General features: G+C 38.4%; 1 protein-coding gene across 2 annotated transcripts in view; it reads right to left on the reverse strand.

Moving 5' to 3' along the window:
• LOC127446248 (neurobeachin-like protein 1) overlaps positions 1-26977 on the reverse strand; it is a 120084-nt gene that overhangs the window by 37782 nt on the left and 55325 nt on the right. For both annotated transcript variants that reach the window (XM_051707005.1, XM_051707006.1), the window contains 18 exons: positions 26595-26693; positions 25718-26292; positions 21114-21246; positions 20865-20984; positions 19879-20265; positions 16789-16878; positions 16495-16669; positions 16233-16366; positions 15972-16131; positions 15185-15287; positions 14892-15048; positions 12558-12716; positions 12318-12477; positions 11249-11337; positions 9642-10187; positions 7330-7505; positions 6848-7136; positions 3192-3503 (listed from right to left, as the gene is read on the reverse strand). In XM_051707005.1, coding sequence (XP_051562965.1) covers positions 3192-3503; positions 6848-7136; positions 7330-7505; positions 9642-10187; positions 11249-11337; positions 12318-12477; positions 12558-12716; positions 14892-15048; positions 15185-15287; positions 15972-16131; positions 16233-16366; positions 16495-16669; positions 16789-16878; positions 19879-20265; positions 20865-20984; positions 21114-21246; positions 25718-26292; positions 26595-26693 — 3864 coding nt within the window. The remainder of the gene's footprint in view (positions 1-3191; positions 3504-6847; positions 7137-7329; positions 7506-9641; positions 10188-11248; positions 11338-12317; positions 12478-12557; positions 12717-14891; positions 15049-15184; positions 15288-15971; positions 16132-16232; positions 16367-16494; positions 16670-16788; positions 16879-19878; positions 20266-20864; positions 20985-21113; positions 21247-25717; positions 26293-26594; positions 26694-26977) is intronic.

The following is a 26977-nucleotide window of genomic DNA, read 5'->3' on the forward strand; positions in this document are numbered from 1 at the left end:
TAAAAAATAAATAAAAATTGGATTCATTTGAAACTAGGGTGAAACTGTTTTCCGAACTCTGGCCACAACAATAAACCCCTTGAAAAGGGGATCTGGGGTTCGGTTCATGTGAAATGCGGTTCAGTCCGTGACCAAATAAATATATACTGTATATATGCAGCCATATCACCTTGTAGCTCAAGACTGGTTGACTACTGAAGCTAAGCAGGGCTGAGCCTGGTCAGTACCTAGATGGGAGACCCCCTGGGAAAACTAAGGTTGCTGCAGGAAGAGGTATTAGGGAGTCCAGTAGGGGGTGCTCACACTGTGGACTGTGTAGGTCCTAATGCCCCAGTATAGTGATGGGAACACTATACTGTAAAAAGGCACCGTCCTTCGAATGAGACGTTAAACCGAGGTTCTGACTCTCTGTGGTCATTGAAAATCCCAAGACCCTTCTTGAAAAAGAGTAGGGGTGTAACCCCGGTGTCCTGGCCAAATTCACCGCATTGGCCCTTATCAGTCATGGCTTCCTAATAATCCCCATCAATTAATTGGCTGTATCACTCCACTCTCTCCTCTCCACCAATAGCTGGTGTGTGGTGAGCGTACTGGCGCACTATAGCTGCCGTCGCAACTTCCAGGTGGATGCTGCATACTGGTGGTGGATGAGGAGAGTCCCCTGTTCACTGTGTAAAGTGCTTTGAGTGTAGTGTCTGAAAAGCGCTATATAAATGTAACGTTCATTGCAGTTAAAATCTTAGTCTTAAAATCCAAATTTTCACAAGTACCTAAAACTTTTGCACACTGATTTCGTGTTATTTATTAAAATAAAATGCTATAAATATTTATATTCTTTGAAAAATTAAAAATGCATATTGCGTTTATTGTTGAAGTCTACTGATTGTACCATTGCGCAAACATTGAATTAAAAAAACGTAATAATAAAATATATAAAACAATTATTAAATTATAAAATCGGTTCTGAATATTGGTTATCAGACACTTCAACTGAAAAAACAGATATTGGTTACATTTAACAATATAAACAAAAGTATAATTAACACAAAATACTGCATTTTATTTAATAATAAATTACAAATTTGTATATATAACAAAGTAAAAGCATCCATTATGTTGCATGGTATCAAATAAAAAAAGCACAGATGGAAATTTGAAGACGATAGCAGATATTTGTTACTGACGATAACCTATATGATGGACAAAATTATGCAAAAAAATAAAAACGCACAATATACAGCAAATTAAATATATAAAACAATTATTAAAAATATCGGTTCTGTATATCGGTTATCGGACACTTCAGCTGAATAAAAAAAATTGTATTGGTTATATATAACAATATAAACAAAAGTATAATTAATAAAATACTGCATTTTATTTAATAATAAATTACACAATTTTATATATAATAAAGTAACAGCAATTCATTATGTTGCATGGTATTAGATAAAAACGGCACCAATACAAATTTTACAAAAAAGTACAGCAGATATTTGTCACTGCCGATAACCGATATGATGGATAGTATTATGCAATAAATAAATAAAAACACTTAATATAAATTAAATTAAATATGCAAAACAATTATTAAACATATTGGTTCTGTAAATCAGTTATCGAACACTTCAACATAAAAAATAAAAAAAAAAACAATATTGGTTGTAAAAACCAATACAAAATACAGTATTGGTTGAAAAAAAAAATCATTAGAATTTGTCAAACCTAGCAATCGTGAAAACAACATTAAAAGCAGGAAATACTGAATACTCTTTAGTCTCATCCATGATCCAGCAGATCTAGAACAAGCTGCTGGATGACAATCAGTCAGGCTTCAAAAGTGGACACTCCACCGAGACTGCCCTGCTGTCTGTCGCTGAGACAGGCGAAAGCTGAATAAAGTTCATCCGTCCTGATTCTGCTGGACCTTTCTGCAGCCTTTGACACAGTCAACCATCAGATCTTACTCTCTACCCTCTCCTCGCTGGGCATCACAGGAACTGTGCTTGACTGGTTTAATTCCTATCTCTCAGGTAGGTCCTTCAAGGTAGCCTGGAGAGGTGAGGTGTCCAAGACACATCAGCTACTTACTGGGGTACCTCAGGGATCAGTGCTTGGGCCACTTCTCTTCTCTATATACACAACATCACTGGGACCCATCATTCAGGCACATGGTTTCTCTTACCACTGCTATGCTGATGACATGCAACTCTACTTGTCTTTCCAGCCCAACGACACCACAGTGACTGCTCGAATGAAGGAACACCACCTGCAACTCAACCCAGCCAACCCTGCTGTTGAACACAACATCACTGTGCAGCTGGGTGCAACTACAGTAACGCCTTCCAAAACGGTCAGAAATCTAGGGGTAACCATCGACAACAGACTAAATTTCACAGACCACATCTCAAAGACCGCAAGATCATGTAGATTTACACTCTACAATATCAGGAAGATAAGACCCTTTCTCTCTGAACATGCCACACAACTTCTTGTTCAGTCACTTGTCATAACTAGACTGGACTACTGTAATGCTCTCATTGCAGGCCTCCCTGCATGTGCAATTAGACCCCTGCAAATGATCCAGAATGCAGCAGCACGTCTGGTCTTTAATGAACCAAAGAGAGCGCATGTTACACCACTCCTTGTCTCTCTCCACTGGCTGCCGGTTGATGCACGCATCAAAATCAAGGCTCTGATGCTGGCATACAGAACAGTCACTGGGTCTGCTGCAGCATACCTAAAATCATTTCTGCAGAGCTACGTTCCCACTAGAAGCCTGCGGTCGGCTCAGGAACGTCGCCTTGTTGTACCAACACAAAGAGGCACCAAAACCCTTTCCCAGACTTTCAGCTTCATCATACCACGATGGTGAAATGACCTTCCCAACTCCATCCGTGAAGCTGACTCACTCGCTGTCTTCAAAAAATGACTAAAAACACATCTTTTCCATGAGCACTTAACCAGTCATATAAAAAAATAAAAAATAAAAAATGAATAAAAATTCTTGTTGCACTTTTAATCTGTTTTGAATACTATTCTGATGCTAGTGAAACTTTGTAGTATGGCACTTTTCATACCACTGTCTCCTTAAGATGAATCGCTTTTGTTTTCCTCTCTTGTAAGTCGCTTTGGATAAAAGCATCTGCCAAATGAATAAATGTAAATGTAAACGACTTAAAGGTTCTTACATATTTATCGAGGTAGACCCTCCACTCTGGCGAACTGCAGTACAGCTGGAAGTCTTCAAAGAAGGAGGGGCTTCCGTTGGTGTCTGGAAGTGAAGGGAGGTGCAGCTCCATGTACAAGAGTTTATAAACTTTAGACAGGAGGGTCCGGAGTAGAGGCACTAAAAACGAGTATGTCTCCTCCATCCGCTCCTCGCTCACAGATCGCCTGAGGATTCCCTCCACACGACCAAGAAGATAGCACGCCTCATCTTGAGAATCCACTGTCTTCATCTGCAAGATGCCATTCAGCTTGGCCGTTGCCATGGCGCACACCTGTCAGAAAGAGGCAAGTGAAGAAATAAACACTTAAAGGGATAGTTGACCAAAAAATGAAAATTCTCTCATCATTTACTGCATAAGATTTTAGAAGAATATTTCAGCTCTGTAGGTCCATACAATGAAAGTAAATGGTGGCCTGAACTTTAAAGCTCAAAAAGCACATTAAGGCAGCATAAAAGTAATCCATATGACTCAAGTGGTTTAATCAATGTCTTCTGAAGTGATATGATAGGTGTGGGTGAGAAACAGATCAATATTTAAGTCCTTTTTCACAATAAATTCTCCTCCCAGCCCAGTATGTGGCGATATGCCACCACACTGGGGTGGTGGTGGCGTAGTGGGCTAAAGCACAGTACTGGTAAGCAGAAGGTTGCCAGTTTGATTGCCAAAGCCACCACCATTGTGTCCTTGAGCATGGCACTTAACTCCAGGTTGCCCCACGGGGATTGTCCCTGTAATAAGTGCACTGTAAGTCGCTTTGGATAAATGCGTTAGCCAAATGCATAAATATACATATATATGAACGTAGAATGCGAATCACCAAAAACAAAAAGCCTCTTAGGTGAGGAAAGCACTTTGAAGGGATGTTTGAAAGTGGAGATATAGAATAAAAAAAGGAGTTAAATACTGATCTGTTTCTCACCCACACCCATCATATTGCTTCTGAAGACACTGATAGATTCACATATGAACTAGAAATGCATCGATACCATTTTTTGAAGATCAAATACAAGTATTGTCAAGTACCATTCTTTTTGGCACTCGCCGGTACCAGTATTTTTAGAAACACTGCAAATTTCTAGTACATACAGTAAGGCTGATGTTTTAAGGATAGTGTGTTTACTATTCTCAATGTTAACTCAACAGTTAAGAGTATCAAATACAGAACTGTAAAAACCTATTAAAGATAAATATAATTTAAACAATATGTGCGTGTGTGTGTATATACAAAACGTGGCCAAAAATATTGGCACCCTTGGTAAATATGAGCAAAGAAGGCTGTGAAAAATATGTCTTTATTGTTTATCCTTTTGATATTTCATTCAAAATATTCACAAAAATCTAACCTACAGATCCTTCAAATTCCCAGGTCTATGCTGGTAGACTCTCCTCTTTAGTTCACCCCACAGGTTTTCTATGGGGTTCAGGTCAGGGGTTGGGATGGCCATGGCAGAACCTTGATTTTGTGGGCAGTGAACCATTTTGATGTTTGTTTTGGATCATTGTCCTGCTGGAAGATCCAACCAGGGCTCATTTTTTTTAAGCTTTTCTGGCAGAGGCAGTCAGATTTTCATTTTTTATCTGTTGGTATTTGATAGAGTCCATGATGCCATGTATCCGAACAAGATGTCCAGGACCTCTGGCATAAAAACAGCCCCACAACATTAAAGATCCACCACCACATTTAACAGTGGGCATGGGATACTTTTCCATATGGCTACCTCTCTGTGAGCGCCAAAACCATCTCTGTTGTTTGCTGCCAAAAGCTCTATTTTTGTTTCATCTGACCACAGAACCCGATCCCTTTTGAAGTTCCAGTAGTGTCTGGCAAACTGAAGACATCTGAGTTTGTTGTTGGATGAGAGCAGATGCTTTTTTTCTTGAAACCCTCCCAAACAACTTGTTGTGATGTAGGTGACATCTGATTGTAGTTTTGGAGACTTTCTGTCCCCAAGACCCAACTAATTTCTGCAATTCTCCAGCTGTGATCCTTGGAAAATGTTTGGCCACTCAAACCATTCTCCTCACCATGCGTGGAGAAAATATAGACACACGTCCTCTTTCAGGTCGATTCTTAACATCTCCATCTGATTGGAACGTATTAATTATTGCCCTGATGATGGAAATGGGCATTTTCAATGCTTTGGCTATTTTCTTATAGCCACTTCCCATTTTGTGAAACTCAACAACCTTTTGCCGCACATCAGAACTTTATTCTTTAGTCTAACCCACTGTGATTGATGATTAAGGGAATTTGGCTTGTGTGTTACCTCATAATTATACCCCTGTGAAACAGGAAGTCATGGCTGAACAATTTCATGTTCCTAGTCACCCAGGTGTACTGAAAATGTAAAATATGAATGGGAAAATACTTCAGATATATTTTACTCATACAAGTTTTTAGGGGTGCCAATAATTGTGGAAAACATGTTTTGGAGAAAAATATTAATTTAATTATGAGACCCCCCTTTCAGTTAGTTTACTTCAATTAAAGGTTAGATTTTTGTTAATATTTTTAATTATAGATCAAAAGGATAAACAATAGAGACATATTTTTCACAGCCTTCTTTGCTCATATTTGCTCAAATTTTGGCCACAACTGTATATGTGTATATAACTTATATAAATTCAATTCAATTAATAAAAAAACTAAAAGTGCATCAGATAGACAGTAAAGCTTAGCTCTTAATTATACTAAAATTATTAATATAATTAATCTTTAATTTAATACATTGCTCATTTTTATGTAAACATAACTATATTTGTTTTTATCTAAAATATTAATTATATACAAATTAAATATAATTTTAATAAAAAAATAGCATTAAACACATAGCTTAGCACTAAATTATATTAAAATTATTAATATAAATGAATGTATAATTAATAAAATACTGCATTTTATTAAAAGCTGAATCATGTTACTTTTCAGCGTTAAAATACTTTCTTCTATCCCAGCTTAATTTGCAGAGAGTCTCTGTGGCACTATAAATATTTCTGCGTGTTTTGAGCGACCCGCTTAGACCCACCCCAACAACGTTACTCAACCAATGGTGTGAGCTGTGACTATAGAGGGTGGGACTATCTGATCGTTTGAACAACTGCAGGCAAGGGTGTATTCAGAAGGCTGTTTTGAAAACATTGCTATTTTTCCAATTCCGTTCTCTAATCTACATTATATAAAATGAAATCAGGCATAAAGGTTTGGATAACTGGTTTGTGTGCTCATAAAACTTGCCAAAGAAAAATTGTATACTGTTTGAATTGGGATAAAAATGGCTTAATATTATCTGCTTCTATTATTGGCCTAATCAGACCAATGCTTTTAATTAAAAAATAAACAACAACAACAATAATAATAATAATAATAATAATAATAATAATGGCAGATACCAACATGATCACTGATGTATCAAGCATCCCAATTATTAGACACTGTTAAGAATCATCCAATAAAAAAAAAAAATAAAAAAAAAAACACACATACTGATCGATCATTAAACTGAATATTGTTTATAGTGGTTATGACCCTGCCAGTATATGTGCACTGATATTGATAATCCAATATCAGCATCCATCTCAATGCACCCGACAACAAAACCTGATGTCTTTCTCACCTGTGGATCTTCTTGCGCCATGAAACCAAGCAGCAGCCGAAGCCCCACCTGAGACAGCTGAAGCCACTGAGTCCCTGCGGTGTACCACACCATCAGCCCATCCATCAGAGACACTGTCTCCTCCAGAACCTTCTCAGTCCATAGGGCTGGATTCACCAGACCCTCGGCCTGCAGGAAGTCTTGAACTATGTGAAGAAGGCGCACAGCGTTCTCCGTATGCTGAGGTAACGTGGCGGCCGTCGCCTCTCGGTTGTCTGTCACCGCCCATTCCAACATCCGCTCCATTAGACTTGAGAAAGAGGAAGAGAGAAAATTAAAAAAAATAGTCCCACTGTACCATTTGTCTCTTTTTAAAGTTTTGAGAATCAGCGGGTTTCATTAGCGGGCCAAATCTGTATGGAAACAAAAGTCACTTCTAAAATTGCGACGGTTGGCATAGCAATAACTACAGCAACGTTTTGTTCAGGTGAGATTCCTCTCACCTGAGTTTGATGTGGTCAGCAGGCAGCAGCAGCTCATTGGCAGTGCCCAGTTTAGTGAGGGCGGAGAACACCTGTCCCCTCTCCAGCCAGGCAGCATCATCTGAGCCCTCCACGCCCCTCCACATTACACACAACATGATGTCCAACAGCAGATGCGACAGTTCCTCCTCCGTACGCTGTGCGGCAAAAGAGTATTACATCAGTTAATTAAATGCAGTTGGTTGTAAACATCGACAGAGTTGACAGTGTTTTGCCACCATCACCCCACGTTTTGAGGACATACAGTGGCAAGTATGTGAACCCTTTGGAATTAGCTGGTTTTCTGCATTAATTGTTCATTAAATGTGATCTCGTCTTCATCAAAGTCACAAGTATAGACAAACACAATGAGCTTAAGCTAACAACACAAACAATTATAATCTTTCATGTCTTTACTGAACACATCCCATTAAAAATTCAGTGCTGTGGAAAAAAGTAAGTGAACCCCTAGGCTAATGACATCAACAAAAGCTAATTAGAATAAAGAGTTGGCAAACCTGTCATCCAATTACTGAAATGAGATTGGAGGTGTGGGTCAGAGCTACTTTGACTTATAAAAATAACTCAAACATTTTGAGTTTGCTATTCAAAAGAAGCATCTACTGACGTGGACCATGCCTCACAGTAAAAGAGATCTAAGAAGACCTACGATCAAGAATTGTTGCTTTGCATAAAGCTGGAAAGGGTTACAAAGTTATCTCGAGAGCTTATCTGTCCAAAATTAGACAAATTGTCTATAAATGGAGACGATTTAATACTGTGGCTACTCTCCCTAGAAGTGGCCGTCCAGCCAAAATGACTCAAAGGGCACACCGCAGAATGCTCAATGAGGTAAAAAAGAACCTTAGAGTGACAGCTAAAGACTTGAGGGAATCATTGGAACTGGTTAACATCTCTGTTCATGAGTCTACCTTACAGAAAACATTAAACAGGCATGGTGTCCATGGCAGGACACCACGAAGGAAGTCGCTGCATTCCAACAAAAGCATTGCTGCGCACCTTAAGTTTGCCAAAGACCACCTTTAAACTCCACAACACTACTGGGAAAATGTTTTGTGGACTGATGAAACTAAGACTGGTTTGGGAAGAATGCGCAGCACTACGTATGGCGTAAAAAAGGGCACCGCTTACCAACATGAAAGCATCATCCCAACAGTAAAGTACAGTGGAGAAAGCATCATAATTTTGGACTGCTTTGATGCTTCGGGGTCTGGACCGCTTGCCAACATAGAGGGGAAAATGTATTCCCAAGTTTATCAAGATATCCTACATGGTAATGTCAGGGTGGCTGTGCGCCAGCTGAAGTTCAGTAAAAGTTAGGTGATGCTGCAGGACAATGACCCTAAACATCGAAGTATATCCTCTACAGAATGGCTTCAAAAAAAGAAAATCCTTTTGGAGTGGCCCAGTCAGAGCCCAGACATTAACCCAATAGAGATGCTGTGGAATGACCTCAAGAGAGCCGTTCACATCAGACATCCTAAGAGTATGGCTGAGATGAAGCAGTTCTGTAAGGAAGAATGGTCCAAAATTCCTTCTGAATGTTGTGCGGGTCTAATCCGCAGCCACCGGAAACGCTTGGTTGAGGTTACTGCTGCCAAAGTTGGATTGACCAGTTATTAAATCCAAGAGTTCACATACTTTTTCCACAGCACTGTGAATGTTTAATGGGATGTGTTCAATAAAGACATGAAAGATTATAACTGTTTGTGTGTTGTTAGCTTAAGCACATTGTGTTTGTCTATACTTGTGACTTTGATGAAGATGAGATCACATTTTATAACCAATTAAGGCAGAAAACAGCTAATTCCAAAGGGTTCACATACTTTTTCTTGCAGTGTATACTCATTTATGACAAATAATTATATGAGTATTATAGTCTTATTTTCTATTTCATGCAGCATTTATATGAACCATAATGGGCTGTTCACACAGAATGCATTTGTTTGTTCGTCTTTGCTCGTTTTCCATAGTTTTTTTTTTACGCAAACATGCGCTAAACACTTTTGACCATTGTGCTGCATCTCGCCGTTTTTTCACTTCGAGACACCTGCGTTCTGTTACATGTGTTGCGCCACATCTAGATTTGAACGGCCCATAATAGTAACCCTACTCCTATCTCTTTTCAAATGAATTTTTCACTCTAATTGTCATTTCACCATTTTAGACCAACTGACACAAGACTGCACAATTTGTACAAAAGTCACCACCTGAATCTCTATTTTTCTTACGGTACCCACACTCAGAAACACATTTCAGATCTGTATCCTCACCTCACTGTTAAAAGACTCTCCCAGTGACACATTATCACTGAAGAGGAAGCTGTCATCATTCAGAGAGGAAGTTCCAGGGAAAGGTTTGGCGTTCTCCAGAGGAGATGGTGTGCTGGGCATGCTCCCAGGAGTCTGACTGCCGCTGTCCCCGTGATCGAAGATATGCACCTGGGACAGGTCCAAACTCAAGACCCCTGCTTTCCCGGCCCACGCTTTGGTTGTCTGCGTGTCCCCCTGTGTGTCGGACAGGGACATCAGGTCTCCATTATCAAGACTGTCTATGGACACGCTGTCTCGCTCTACATTCAGTCTCCCCACGCAGTCACTGAGTGCTCTGCGCTCCAGAGGCGGCTCCAGACGGTTTCCTACGCTGCCGCGACTCAGTTCGAAACTCCCCAGACTGGCTGAGTCACCGACACGGCCCGAACTGGAACCTCCGTCGCTCCCAGGGCTCCGGACAAACAGACGCATCAGAGTGTCCTGCCAACACATCTGCCTGGAGATCTGCCTCGCTGCTTCCTGCTGACACTGCAACAGCGCATACAGCTGCAGCAAGAGAGAGAAACTAGACTGAAGAGTGGCTGATACATCTATGTTTGCATGCGTGTTAGTCTTTTTTCTCTGTTATTCTATGTAGATATTGTTTGCATTTTAGTGTACATTTAGTTTTCATTCTTTTGCAAACTTGAGTTTTAAATTGATTTTATTTTTTTCCGGAAAGTTAAGTTGACAATTGGGTCTCTTAGAATATGATATGTCCTGTGACAGACATGTTTGGCTAAACTTTGCTCAGATTCTTAGAAAACATCCCACGAAATCTGCAGAATCCACTCTCAAAACTAAGTTGCTTTGAAGCTAGTGTTGGCATAGTTACTCTATTTTGCATTTGGAGACGAGTATAGTGCACAACTCAGAGTTCGGTTATTCGAGTCTGAAATAGGACTCGGATATGATGGTCTCGAGTCCAACTATATGCATGAATGGATAGTTGCGACCCTGATACTGACACATGATTTTTCTTAGTTGTGAATGTTAAAATAAGCTTAAAATATTGATGTATTGTAATGTCCTAGTGTTGAGTTTACAATTATAATTTGAATTAAGCTACATGAAGAGAGTCACTCGGACTCAGACCTAGACTAGACACTGGACTCGGCTGTTATGGACTTGGTCTTGATTCCTCGGACCTGACTCAAACTTGTTTGGTTAATAATCAAGGCCCAGTTGTAAGAAATCCTTTAAGTAAAAAAAAAAAAAACATTAGCTACAATATAATTGCTGACTGACTCGTACTGCCTACTTCTACACTTCATTGTGGTCTTTTTATATAGATAAAGAGTAGCCTGTTAAATAATTTCTTTAGATTAGCATTAAATTACATTTTTATTAAATTCTTTAAGTTATTCTGTCTTTTCTTTTAATTATTTAATTCAATATTAAATTATTTATTTAAATCCTGTGTTCTACAGTAAAAACAACGTATGTGCTTTGAGTTAAAATGTTTGGGTGAATAATCTCTTAAAAAAATTTTTTTCACTGCCAGTATTTGTTTACATATTTTCAATAACAATATGTTTGTGTGTATGAAATGAATGACGTGCACTCACCCTCTTGCACATGGTCAGGCGTACACTGGGACCGGCTTTATGTGCCAGCTGAACTACAGCCATCAGGTCTTTGTAGTTCACAACAGTATCTACAGGTCAAAGAGTAAAAATTTTAAAACAGAAGGCATCGGTTTCTTTTAAATCAAACAAAATAAAAAAAAAACAGAACAAAACAAAAAACAAACAAATAAAAACAAACCAATCCAAACCACAAAGCACAACTAATCTAAACTAAAACAAAAATGGAACAAAGCAGACCAAACAATACCAAAAGAAAACAAAAAACGAAACACCAGAACAAAATAAAAACAAAACAAAAACAGAACAAAAGTAGACCAAAAGAAACCAAAACAAACCCAAAACAAATAAACCAAAACAAAACCAAACTATACTAAACAAAACTAAAACAAAACTAAACAAAAACGGAACAAAAGCAGACCAAACAAAAACAAAAACAAACAACACAAAACAGCAAAACCAAACCAAAAAAAAAAAACCCCAAAAAAACACACATAACCAAACCAAATATATAAAAAATATTTAGCAGTATAAAATTTTCATTAGTTACATAAAGTACATTTACCCACACTGACATGTTGCACAACTGATACATTTGTTTACATTGTGTATTGTGTATATGTAATCTTAAATTATGTAATCTCAGCTGCCTTTTCCATGTGAAGCTTAATTCACAGACATATTGGCAAAAAGTAGTTTTTGTCCTGTCTGTTTATATTCCTTGTAGACATAACCGAGAGTTTAAGCAAATAAGCACAAATAAGTAAATACCTGAATAATTTCAGACCAGACCTAGCCTAAATGTAATCTGAAAATAGTGAATTAAGACAAGAATTGGATAGGAGTGTTTTGACCAGATATCAGATCAGATGTAAAATCAGATCTCATAGGCCCTTTTGCTGTTTACACACATAAAACTAGATCTGATGTGTGCCAGACATCAGTGGAACGAAAAAAATGAAAATGTGTAAATGTTGCTGTAGATCACAAGCACCCGTGTGAGCTTTTAATAGAGTATGAGCTGATTAAAGCTGCAGCACATCATACTGACCTGTGGACAGCACTTGCTGCAGAAGGCACTTGATGAGGGTGGAGGTGAGGTGCAGGTCTGAGAACAGCAGACTGAGTCCAGAGTAACCCACATCCCTCAGACGCAACCTCTGCTTACTCTTCTCATACACACGATCACATTTCAGCATTCGCTCAAACAACTGAAGAAAAACACATAGATAGAGTTTACATTCCTACTAATGCACATCTTCAAAATGAGCAGAGTATCAATGGCAAGCACCTTGAAGACGAGCTCTCGGAGGCGGTCGGTGTGTTTGTTGTTGAGCAGCAGAGCGTAGCAGGAGTCGGCCACTCCCGGTTCAAACAGCAGCAGGAAGAGTTGATCCCGGGCCACGCTCGTCTGCAGCAGAGTCAACAGCAGCTCCATTATCCCGCACAGCTACAATACAACATGAAGAACACAGACAAGTTTTATTTGCCACAGCGAAATCACACAAATCTGTAGAGATGGGTATCGCCAACAACCTCACGATACAATCGTTCAATACATCGCAATGCATCAAGATATCACAACTTGATCTCGACCGAAACTGCGCCTAATGCACAAGACCGCCAAGCTTTTGTTGAGTTCCAGACACTCGCAACACAACAGTGAGAAGGAATGGCACATAAACCAAATATCATTTTAACAATATAAGCCCCTAAGAAGTACACAGTTACTGGTGCGGTTCATATGTTATAGTATAGAGCTCTGTGTTTGGATCAGCACTGAAAACGATGCTGCTAATAAGTGATAAGAGCAAGAGAAACTAGGAGAGACAGTGATCGTGTATATCACATTTTGAATTAATTGGCAGTGCAGTAAATCCACTTTGTGGTTAAAGTAAATTGAGGTCTGACAATAATTGAGATGGTCAAAGGCAGAGGACATTTGCTCAACTGATTAGACAGGGCAGATCAATAACAATAAAAGAGAGTGCTTCTGTCCTGAACACACACACACACTCGGATGAAAAGAGTTAGAAATGTCTGTACTGTCTAGAGCAATCAGCCTGTTCATTCGCAAAATCATGCCTACACAACAGGAATTCAGCCTAACACAGAAAAAAAGCTGAAAATCTTGGCCAGAATTTTATCAGTTTAATTACATTAAATGTAAATGGCAGCAGATGATTGGCGATATACTGACGGTATTTTTAAGCACTTTATTAGCACTTTGTAAGGTGAAGATGTGCTTATATTCAAGTAGGTATAGCTGCAGGCCGGAGACCTCCAAATGGGGTGGAATCTCCAAAAGAGGGTGTAGTTACTCCTAAAGGAGTTTGCGCCAACTCCAAAAGGGGGCGTCACTTCCACTCACCGTTAAGGTTAGGGAAAGGGTAGGGTAAGGGGCTCCCTATATCTTTAATGGCGGTTTGGAGCTCCCGCCCCTTTTTGGAGCAATGCCTGCAGCTATATCCTTCTCCTTATATTAGGCAAAATTCAGTTTTTACATATATAAATTTGTGCAATACTTTGAAAATTCTATCCAATATTTTACAATTTGTTCAAGCCTAATAACGTTATGGTAGCAATGTGTGTGCTTTCTAAGTGTAATCACTTAGAAAAAAATAGAAATGTATTTATTAATTATTATTATTATTTATTATTAAATAATTATTCATAATTATCCCATACAAAGTCTAATTTAAAATAATAATTTTCAGTTTTCTGGCAAGTGTGTCCACAATTTTCGGTTTCTGCCAAGAATTTTGATTTCAGTGCATCACTAACTGAAAGTTTAAAATACTCTTTAAAATTCAGTCCTGACATGAAAATCACCTTCAGTTCCCAAACAGCTCTCTGCTCTCAGCGGTGAGTTTATCAACACTCGGCAGAGAGTTTATCAACACTCGGCAGAGAGTTTATCAACACTCGGCAGAGAGTTTAACAACACTCGGCAGAGAGTTTATCAACACTCGGCAGAGAGTTTATCAACACTCGGCAGAGAGTTTATCAACACTCGGCAGAGAGTTTAACAACACTCGGCAGAGAGTTTATCAACACTCGGCAGAGAGTTTATCAACACTCGGCAGAGAGTTTATCAACACTCGGCAGAGAGTTTATCAACACTCGGCAGAGAGTTTAACAACACTTGTCGGATCATTTTTCCAACACTCGGCGTTGAGTTTAACAACACTTTTTTTGTTTTGTTTTAATTTTGATAGTAAAGTTTATCAAAACCTGCTTGTTATCTGAGGATGAAAAATTACGTTTATTCTCCAGCAAGTCCTTTTTGAAGGAATTTATGACTAAAAAACTGACTCCTCCAGACTATTTGAATGTAAACTAACACACATTATTAAGGGTGTTTGTTTTTTATTTATGCTGACTGATGTTCATTTTACTTTCAATAATAGTGCTAAGATTTAATAATTATGTCGAAAAATACTACCCCGGATAACCTGGCCACCCAAAAGAAAGTAGTTAAATTCCCCTGTCATGTGCCATTCAGGCATCTTTGACATACTGCTTTTAACATTCTATGATTTGAAATAAACCAATCCTAATCTTGCATACTATATATAGTGCAGATAGCATGCAAACTGGGACTCGGCCATAAATCTTGTCTCACCTGTTCCTCGTCTCCAATGGCAGCAATGTATCCCAGAATACTCTGTATCTCTTCATGTGTGGTGCCCTTGCTGATGTAATACTTTAGAAGGCCACAGAGAGACGCTCGGATTGTCTTAACATCATCTTCACTCAAATCCCTATCTTTACTTCCAGAACTAGAACAGGTAGAGAAAGAGAGAATGGAGGGATGAATTGATGGAGGGAGAAAGGATGAGAACGATCATGAGGTGATCCCAACAGCAACACTGACTGTATTAGTGTGTCTGAGGATTGTGGAAGATGTAGTCTTACCCGTAGTACAGGCGAATGGTATCCAGCAGGAACTGAACTCCGTATTTCTTGCGGAACTGCTTCCTGCTGTCTTTGATGACTGTGGACATGTACTGGATGTGACCTTAAAGACAAACACATGCTCATCACAAGTGTTCACAAATACAGTTTTTTTTAATTTGAGTTTAACGGCACTCTCTGCGCTGAGTGTAACGGCACTCACGTTTTCCACACTGTTTTTTACTAAATGAACACAAGAAAGAACAACATTTCAATTTCATTTGTACACACCAAAATAATTATACATGGTAATAAACAGCAATATTTACAGTCATATTGTCAACATTTACAGTAAAATGCCAAAAATGACATGTAACATATTTCAGTGATGAAGCAAATGTATTGTTGATTTAGTGCTTTTAATAATTGACAATTGAGGATTAAATCAAAGACATGGTAAAATTATAATTAAAATAAAATAATGATTAATTATAAGACTTAGCGTTCTCACATTCACGAGTAGTAACAAAAGGAGCAAGCGCATAATTGACCTACTGATGCAGCCTTTAGGACACTTATTTTACAAATATAAATGGCATTAAAATAATTACAACATTTACAGTATTGCTTGATTTTATATTGTCAAACTAATTTAAACTTATTTAAATATTCCACACATGATATAGCTGGACACAATTTTCCAGGTTTATGCGAAGTCATCCTAAAACTTATCCAGCTAACCAAGTAAGCCAATAGCCATGAATGACACCGAGCTGATTAAAACACAAACACACACAGAGACACTGACCAATGCGCAGGGGGAAGTCTCCTTGGTTCCAGATGCCGAAGTTGAAAAGTAGGTGAGTGTGCAGCTGCTGCAGGAGCTGCAAGTTCTTCTCATACGTCACCTGCTCAATCAACAACTGGACAGCAACCAACACGCTTACGTCCACCAGAAACGCAGGCAACTAGAGATACAGAGAAGAGACTGTGAGACAAGTAGTGGAAAAAATTAAGTAATAAAAAAGAAATAGAAACGAAAAATCTAAAGTGTGTCTGTACTGTATACCTTCTGAAGGAGAGCTCCTAATGTGGCCACACCATGAGAGTGCAGAAGGGTTTCTTGGTTTATCAGATGCCTCTGCAAGAAATGTTTGATCACCAGCAAGAATGTCGCCACGAGATTCTTCTCCAGTCTGGCTTCTAAAATAATACGTTCACATAACATTATCAGGATTATCAAGATCCACATGTTTATAAATACAGAATTAAATCTAGACACGCTTACATCCACTCTGCCCATCAAGGGATCATAATGAGCATTTACTTACCTGACGCTCTGTTTGATGGGAGTATGACCCAGTCTCCATCAGCGGCCGTGGCAGAGTCAGGGGTGATGTACTCTGACCCTGAGTGGTCGATGTGATGTAACTCAGGCGTTAACAACGTCAGCTGTTCTAAGATTGGAAGCAACACAGGAAGTCCTCCAACACAGTTTATCATATCCTAAAGAGAAACGACAGTAAGCAAAGAAAGAGTTATTTGAAAAATGACAAACTTAAAGCTAGAAAATTCATATGAAAGGGAAACAGAAAGTTCAAAGAAAGGAAACATGCCATACATACTTTAATATCCCAGTTGACCACTTTATTTCCTGTCAGGCGACCATGCAGCAGATTGGGGGACAAGTCCAGACAGATTGGGTTCCTACATGCCTGTGTGAGGAGACAACTATTAGTAGTGCAAACGTTAAAGAAACTATTACAAATGTGAATAATTGAGTTTAGGGCTGGGTGATATATACATGTTTATTGAATCTTCAAAATATATTCACAATGACTTTGTTATTGATATAAAATTAAGCAATATGAACGTGAATGTTGAAATACTCTACTGCACTTTGTATTTGGTTAGGTTTCCACAAAGATCATGCCATTAGACTAATATCGCAATTCTACCTTGTCTCACGTCTTGCGAGCATGAGAGTGTTAAGTCAGAGATGTTGTAATAGCATCTATGATTTAAACTTCAGTAGAAAAAAGGCATTTGAGGTGATATGTTTGATTCATTTCCATGAATCAGTTCAAACTGTCACTTTCCATTCAGAACTCTGATTCAGCGATTTGTTTCCGGTTTCATTTAAAAACCCAGTTTCCACATTTTTTATATATTAAAATGTTTTTTTGTTAAAACTTTATGTAGCTAAAAATGGTTGTTTATCTCTATATATTGCTAAATTGGTCCATATTAATAAAATGGTTAAATCTAATTCTTACTTGTGTTTATTTAGTGAAAAACACCTTGAATATCTTTAACGAGACTTTTTCTGCGTTTTAGTCAAATTTTTGTGCTCCTTCCTAGTCTTGCGACTTGCGAGAATAAAAGTGTTAAGAAAAAATTTAATTGGTTCGATTCATTTCCATGAATCAGTTCAAACGGTTAATTTCAAAGAATCAATTCCAAACTCTAATTCAATGATTCGTTTACTTCATACCTCAAAAACGTTTTCACAGAAGTCCTCAAATGGACTTTTTAAATAGATATTAAAATGTTTAAATAAATAAGAAATACGCATTGCTGTTTATTACTATGTATTGTTATATTGGTGCATATAAATGACAATTATTAAATATCTTTAATCCAAGTGAAAAACATGCCTTGATCATTTTTAACCCTGTATTTTTACGTTTTTAGATTTATTTTTAAATCAAATAAAAAAATATATAAATAATTGTATTTATAAATGCATACGGTTTTATTTTTTAATCATAATAATTGAAAAATAATTATTTACATTTTAATTAATTGATACAATTTTATTTAATGTAATTAAATTAAATTATATTAAAGTGATTAAATAATATTCAATTAAATCGTATTTTTGATATTTACTGTATTCTAGTTCTTATATTACATATTTTGAATTCAATTAATTACATTTCTACTGTGTTTTAGTTTTCACATTACACATTTGTAATCTACTTGGCTAAAATTGCTGTTTGGTTGAAATGATGGATCCTCTAATCTAAATGTTTTTTTTTTTTTTTTTTTTTAAAGGGGTCAAGTCATGACGAATCAAATTTTCTGAGATTCTTTGACATATAAGAAGTCACTCTACTATAAAAACATTATGTAAATTTCAGAACTCAAACTTAATCCCCAATGCAGTAAAAGCTTTTATAGAAACCAAGCTGCCAAAACGCCTCATTCTCTACTTCTGCGATTACCCTACGTCACTTGGGGTACATTAATTCATGACTGTCTCTACAGCGAAAAAACATCAACGCCTACTTAAAATCGTCGCACCCTTGGCCACATCCACTGGTGCTTCAGTTCATACTCAGAGTGAGAGACAGCAGGACATAGGTCTACTACTACTACTAATAATAACAACAATTTCTTACATTTTTATAGCGCTTTTCTAGGCATGCTTTACATAGTACAGGGGGCTCTCCTCAACCACCACCAGTGTGCAGCATCCACTTGGATGATGTGACGGCAGCCATAGTGCACCAGTACGCTCACCACACACAAGCTACTGATGGAGAGTAAAAAATACTGTGGGCTCATATGTGGTCTATTTCTGAACACCAAATGGGACCCATCTGGACTATTATAAATATTTTTTGTTTTTAAACATGCACAGACAGACGTCTTTGACCACTTGATAAATGTCTCGGGCCGCTTTTTAAAAAAACGCAGTGTCAAGTTACAACTCTAAAGAGGAGAAGCTATTCTCTCTCATTCAGCTGCTGCATTTTGCTGTTTTGAGCACAAATGCGTCATGAACGCATTTCAGCATGGATTGCATGTTTTTTAGGCTCATTTCAATGTGGATTGCTTGTTAACCAGTCATAAAATGATTCAAGCTTTGCAAAGGAACTGTTATTGAAGGATGGGGCAGTTAAAAACACTTGGACCCCATGAAAAACAGTAAGTAAACAGTTTCATTCATGAATATTTAATACGTCATGACTTTATGATAGTTTAAGGTGCTGACATCCTGTTTACACCTGGTGTGTCTGTTGACGTGACAGCTTGAGGCTGTCTACACTGGGCCGTCGACATGAACTTTCTAAACCAATTATTTGTGTTGTTGGGAGTAGTAGCGCCAGCATGTGCAGTGCAAAATGGAATGGGACATTTGTTTACTGTCGGCGCAACGCGCCGCAACAGACGCTTCCATGGTAGACGGCATCATTGATTATAATGGGTTCTTTTGCTTTTGATGTGACGTGACTCTTGCGTCCGGTGTAGACAAGGTGTAAGTGTTAACAGTTGTGCTTGAGATGAACAGTTTAATATATTCAGATGCAATGTGTTGGATGTGCTTTAAGTGAAACCCCTGAAATTTTGTTTTATAATGTTGTGGAGCTTGTTCATTCCCTTCAGAATGAGTTTCAAAATTGGCTGAATTTGAGGGGCTACACGCTGTTAGCCAATCAGAACAGTGGGCGTTTACATTTAAGTTTAAGGAGGCGCTTATGCCAAAAGCGAGTGTTTCAGACAGAGGGTCAGAGACAGGGTGGAAAATGATCATATATTACTAAATTATGAATGTTATAATGCAAAAAAAACATTTCTAACATTATCAATGGACAGCACTTCATAAACCTTTTCAAGCCACTTACGTGCAAATCCATAAATATATACTGAATATTGTCAAACCCCTGAAAAATGTCAAGATATTATATATAAATATATATTATCCTCACCTTTGGTGAATAGTGTAGAAGTAGTTTGATTGCCAAGTCTCCGAGTTCAGCCTCTTGGCTTTTAAAGGGGGAAATACAGTTTGGTCCTGCGCTGCAAAGGGATTTCACATGAGTGGCTTGGAGGGCCTCATGAAAGACCATGACACTCCCTAGCTGCCCCTGCAGTGAGGTTGGGCTGCCCCACTCGCTGTCCTGTGTCCCGGCGGAAATGAGTTTGGTGACGGACTCAGGCTTAGTCCCGAGCAGCCCACCCCAACCCGGGAGGATCCCACCGAAAGATGAGCGGCCAGATGGATTACCCCCAGAGAATGGAGGGTCTGGGATTTGAGAGGGGGGAGGGGTTGTGGTGCGGTGACCCGCTGATCCGATGCAGCATGATGTGAAGGCCTGAGACAGAAAAAGAGAGACAAAGACACACAATCGAAGACATAAGTATACACTACTAGAAGTGTAGCGCTTCCTTTATTTTTCTCAATGCAACATGTAAAAATTCTGCCAATGCAAATTGCATTGATATTAAAACATTGTATGACTTTTAAAATCATTGTTTGTGCTGGTCAATAACCAATTTTAAAAAGCTAAAAAAACATAGAAAACTAAAAAGCTATTTGTTAAAATAGTTTACAATATAAAATAAATTAGGGCTGTCAAATGATTTAAATTTGTAATCAAATTGCATTCAAAAAAGGAAAATCAAAAGTGTGATTTATCTTGTAATTAATCGTTCTAACTTAACGTGTTAAATCGACAGCCCTATTAAAAATGTGTTTGAACTACAAATGTGCGAAGTTGCAGAATCAAACTGCTGTTCAGTGTATCAAATCAAACTGAATCATTAAGAATTTACAAAAATCGCTATTGAATTGTGAACCAATGAATTAAATCGATTCGTTGTCAACCCAAAGACCCCCTCCCCTAGTATACAAACATACAAAATACACCCTAAAACTCAATGGCTAGAGTGTGCTAACTGTCATTTGTCTTACCTCAGTCATGGTTGGATATTTTAGAGGTGCTGATAATTTCTGCTGTCCATCCACATAAATATAGACCAGACTCTGGCCAAATGGTCTCTTTCCTGGCACGTGAACAACACCAATGCTGTGCTGAAGATCAAATGCAAACAGATCCATTAAACTCAATTTCCCACAATGCATGTGTTCTTTGACAAACATTGCTCAGTTCATTCATACTGTAACAATAAGCACAAACATTTTATTGGACACATGACTCACCCACAGCGAATCACAGAAGCAGTAGTCAGGCAGCATGACGGTGACGTATTCTTTCTTGGTGCACACAGCAACCACAAGCAGTCCAGCTGAACTGATGAAAGCCTCAAACCCGGTGCCACCCGGGGTGAAAAAACTACACACACAAAACCAGAAGGACAAGTTTTCCATTAGCAAGTCCTCTTGGGTAAAATAAAATAGATTTCAATTAATCTATTACTATTGTTCTTCCAAAAATAAAAATCCTGCCATTATTTACTCTTCGTTACATTTCATTCGTTACAAGTTAATATCAATAAAAATTATTAAATCGCATTCTACCTTGTGTTCATTTATTTAAAAGCTTTGAGAAACATACGTGCATTATTTTTAAATAGATTTTTATTCAATGCCTTTGAAATATTGAATTTACTGGTTTGGTTGAAATGACTGTTCCTCTAATTAAAAACAAAACCATCACTTTCATGTCATTTCCAAGCAAATACATACAGTAATTATTGAGATATATCGAATATCATCAATAGGCTGAAAAATGTAAAGATATAATTTTTGTAGCCATATCACCCAGCCCTCATTAATGGTTTAAGATGGTTGTCTTTTTGGTTTCTGAAAAAGTTTTGTGTTCCCTCAAAATAAGAGTGTGTATATATATATATATATATATATATATATATATATATATATATATATATATATATATATATATATATATATATATACACTATATTGCCAAAAGTATTCGCTCATCTGCCTTTAGACGCATATGAACTTAAGTGACATCCCATTCTTAATCCATAGGGTTTAATATGACGTCGGCCCACCCTTTGCAGCTATAACAGCTTCAACTCTTCTGGGAAGGCTTTCCACAAGGTTTAGGAGTGTGTTTATGGGAATTTTTGACCATTCTTCCAGAAGCGCATTTGTGAGGTCAGACTCTGATGTTGGACGAGAAGGCCTGGCTCGCAGTCTTCGCTCTAATTCATCCCAAAGGTGCTCTATCGGGTTGAGGTCAGGACTGTGTGCAGGCCAGTCAAGTTCTTCCACACCAAACTCGCTCATCCATGTCTTTATTGACCTTGCTTTGTGCACTGGTGCGCAGTCATGTTGGAACAGGAAGGGGCCATCCCCAAACTGTTCCCACAAAGTTGGGAGCATGGAATTGTCCAAAATCTCTTGGTATGCTGAAGCATTCAGAGTTCCTTTCACTGGAACTAAGGGGCCAAGCCCAGCTCCTGAAAATCAACCCCACACCATAATCCCCCCTCCACCAAACTTCACAGTTGGCACAATGCAGTCAGACAAGTACCGTTCTTCTGGCAACTGCCAAACCCAGACTCGTCCATCAGATTGCCAGATGGAGAAGCGTGATTCATCACTCCAGAGAACGCGTCTCCACTGCTCTAGAGTCCAGTGGCGGCGTGCTTTACACCACTGCATCCGACGCTTTGCATTGCACTTGGTGATGTATGGGTTGGATGCAGCTGTTCAGCCATGGAAACCCACTCCATGAAGCTCTCTACGCATTGTTCTTGAGCTAATCTGAAGGCCACATGAACTTTGGAGGTCTGTAGCGATTGACTCTGCAGAAAGTTGGCGACATCTGCGCACTATGCGCCTCAGCATCCGCTGACCCTGCTCTGTCATTTTACGTGGCCTACCACTTCGTGGCTGAGTTGCTGTCATTCCCAATCGCTTCCACTTTGTTATAATACCACTGACAGTTGACTGTGGAATATTTAGTAGCGAGGAAATTTCACGACTGGACTTGTTGCACAGGTGGCATCCGATCACAGTACCACGCTGGAATTCACTGAGCTCCTGAGAGCGGCCCATTCTTTCACAAATGTTTGTAGAAGCAGTCTGCATGCCTAGGTGCTTCATTTAATACACCTGTGGCCATGGAAGTGATTGGAACACCTGAATTCAATTATTTGGATGGGTGAGCGAATACTTTTGGCAATATAGTGTATATATATATATGTTTTTTTTTCTTTCACATTTTAGAATAATAGTAAAGTCATCAAAACTATGGAATAACATAAATGGAACTATGGGAATTATGTTGTGACTAAACAAAATCCAAAATAAATCAAAACTGTGTCATATTTTAGCATCTTCAAAGTAGTCACCCTTTGCCTAGAATTTGCAGACATGTACTCTTGACATTTTCTCAACCAACTTCTTGAGGTATCACCCTGGGATGCTTTTTAAACAGTACTGAAGGAGTTCCCATCTATGTTGGGCACTTATTGGCTGCTTTTCTTTATTATTTGGACCAAGTCATCAATTTCAAAAACTTTTTTTTTTTTATTACATTTTAGTTTTATAATGAAATAAATTAATATGGTGGCACAATTATATTTTTGTCTACAAAACTAATTTCAAACATTTAAGCATACGCCTTCAGATCAAAAGATTTGTAAGATCATGAGAAACATTTCAGTCAAGTGTTTCAAAACTTTTGACCGGTAGTGTATTTAAAAAAAAAAAAAAAAAAGTTGTATATGTTCTTGCACTATGAACTAACATAAAAATTTACAATTGTATTTTTATTAACTAACATTAACAAAGATTAAAAAAATACTATAAAAATATTTTGTTCATTGTTAGTTAATGATACCTAATGCATTTACTAATGTTAACAAATGTAACCTTATAATAAAGTGCTAACAATATTGTAGATAGTAGTAAACATGTTTTTTCTCTAGTAATATTGTAATAACCTCTTCGTGTTTTTTGGCGGAAACCATGGTTTTAATACAGTGTACTAAACCACAGTATTTGTAGTAAAAAAAAAAAAAAAAAACATAAAATTAATATTTTTATTACCATAGTTTTTGTTTTCCTGTACTATTACTATGGTTTTACTACTTTTACTATGCAAAACTATTGGGAGGGTATGCAAAACATATTGTGAGGGTACGCAAACTATTGCGAGGGAAAATAAACTATTGGGAGAGAATGCAAAACTATTGTGAGGGTACACAAAACTATTGGGAGATAAAGCAAAACTATTGCGAGGATACGCAAAACTATTATCAGGGAAAACAAATTATTGCGAGGGTACACAAAACTATTGCGAGAGAATGCAAAACTATTGTGAGGGTACGCAAAACTATTATCAGGGAAAACAAATTATTGCGAGGGTACGCAAAACTATTGCGAGAGAATGCAAAACTATTGCGAGGGTACGCAAAACTATTATCAGGGAAAATAAACTATTACGAGGGTACACAAAACTATTGCGAGGGAACGCAATACTATTAACAGGGAAAACAAACTATTGCGAGGGTACACAAAACTATTGGGAGAGAATGCAAAACTATTGGGAGAGAACGCAAAACTATTGGGAGGGTACGCAAAACTATTGCGAGGGTACACAAAACTATTGCGAGGGTACACAAAACTATTGCGAGGGAACGCAATACTATTGGAAGAGAATGCAAAACTATTGGGAGGGTACACAAAACTATTGGGAGGGTACACAAAACTATTGGGAGGGTACACAAAACTATTGCGAGGGAACGCAATACTATTATCAGGGAAAAAAATTATTGCGAGGGTACGCAAAACTATTGGGAGAGAAAGCAAAACTATTGCGAGAGAACGCAAAACTATTATCAGGGAAAATAAACTATAGCGAGGGTACACAAAACTATTGGGAGAGAAAGCAAAACTATTGCAAGAGAACGCAAAACTATTATCAGGGAAATAAACTATAGAGAGGGTACACAAAACTATTGCGAGGGAACGCAATACTATTAACAGGGAAAATAAACTATTATGAGAGTACGCAAAACTATTGGGAGAGAAAGCAAAACTATTGCGAGGGTACACAAAACTACTGGGAGAGAAAGCAAAACTATTTTGAGGGTACGCAAAACTATTGCGAGGATACGCAAAACTATTGGGAGAGAAAGCAAAACTATCGTGAGGGTACGCAAAACTATTGCGAGGGAACGCGAGGGAAAGCAAAACTATTGCGATGGTACGCAAAACTATTGCGAGGGAACGTGAGGGAACGCAAAACTACTGCGAGGGAAAGTGAGGGAACGCAAAACTACTGCGAGGGTACGCAAAACTATTGCGAAAATACACAAATCTATTGCGAGGAACGCAAAACTATTGTCAGGGAACACAAAACTATTTTAGAAAAATTATTCCTCCATATTTCAGGAAAACAAAATATGCGTAACTTTTTTCTTAAGTAAGAAATACGAAGAAAATACCTTTCCCTCCACCATAGCTCTGAAATTGCATTTGTGCTTGCATACATTCAAACATGGTACATCAAAACACGTTTTGCTAGGTTTGATGTCAACGATGGTTGGTCTCCAGACATGTGAGAATCAATTATTTCACAAAAAAGTCCTGTAAAAAGTCTGTGCGAGCCATATTTGAATGAAAGATTTTCAGTGAATAACAACTTAAAAAAAGTGATTTTTGTAGCTCGACTTTTGTGTACCACAGAAGAAGAAAAATTCATACTAGTTTGAGGGATAAATGGTTACAGGATTAACATTTTTGGGTTGACTATTCCTTGAACTAAAATACTATAATTCTCTTTTCATTTCTTTCAATTCACTTTTACCCCCATTCTTTCATACCTATACAACTGTTTCCTCTTCTCTCCTTTACTGGGCAGGCCCAGCTGATCTTGGTCCAGTGACAGCCAAGCAAAGAAGCTGAAGGCGGAGCCTGGCCAACGAAGAATGGTCGGCACGGCAATGCCTGCCATGGGCGGAGACAGATCAAAATACTGTGTGGCACTCTCTAGGCCCTGTTTGCGCACCATACCAAGGAGCGAACGCAATACCGGGCCCACATACGGGTGAGCGTGACCCTGCTCATCTTGCCGCAGGAGTCTCAGTAGATGCTGGAGTTCGGCTGAACTCAAGGACTGGCTGCCCAATGAACCCAACAAACCCACCAGACTCTCGGCACAGGTCCGGTGCAGCCGGTCGTGCCTCTCCAGAGTCGACAGAACTCTCAGGGTCATGCAGGAGTTGACGCAGGTTGCTCTTGTCCGCCGGTTCAGACTGCAGATGCGACGGAGCCAATCGGCAGCGTAGATCTGCAGCTCGGCAGAGTCCAGCTCTGGGAGCCACTGGATCAACAGCAGGAGAGGATCCACATTACTGATGCCCAGGAGACCAACGGAGGAATGTTCGCCTTCAATGGCCTGCAGGAATACAGGAAGAAATAGAGAGCAAGTGAAAGCCTGGCTACCAGCTAGAAGCAAATTCATTTAAAATGTAACTTGCTTCCTTTTTTCAACATGCATTATTTGCTTGGTTATCTCCAAAGCTCATTTGAATTTGTTCTAGATTATTAGACATGAAGTTATGGTCCCTTGAAGGCTGTCTGAAGGCTTCCTGAGGAGGTGCCTTTACACAAAATACTATCTGTGAAGTCACTGACAGACTAGACATCTTCGGTTTCGGATTTGAATGAAATACAGGAAACAGGAAGTGTTAATCTCACCATATTCATGAGTTCCTTCAGCAGGTGTCTTGACGGTTGACCCAGTGAAACCAGCACCTCAAACAGGTGAGTGTAGCCAATCCGCTCTTTAAACACTTCCTACAAGGAAACAACATAGTTTTATTTATTCATTTACAAATTTCAACTTATTCAATGGTAAAATTGCTTGTTCAAGAACTCATCAGAAAATTCTGAAGGAATGTACAGAATGCACTTATAGGGCTAGTTCACCCCAAAATTAAAATTCTCTATTTACTCACTTTCATGCCATCTCAGATGTGTAAGACTTTCTTTCTTCTGCTGAACACGAACAAAGATTTTTAGAAGAATATTTCAGCTCTGTAGGTCCATACAATGCAAGTGAATGGTGACTAAAACTTTGA

The sequence above is a fragment of the Myxocyprinus asiaticus genome, chromosome 9 (assembly GCF_019703515.2).
Source record: "Myxocyprinus asiaticus isolate MX2 ecotype Aquarium Trade chromosome 9, UBuf_Myxa_2, whole genome shotgun sequence".
Lineage (NCBI taxonomy): Eukaryota > Metazoa > Chordata > Actinopteri > Cypriniformes > Catostomidae > Myxocyprinus > Myxocyprinus asiaticus.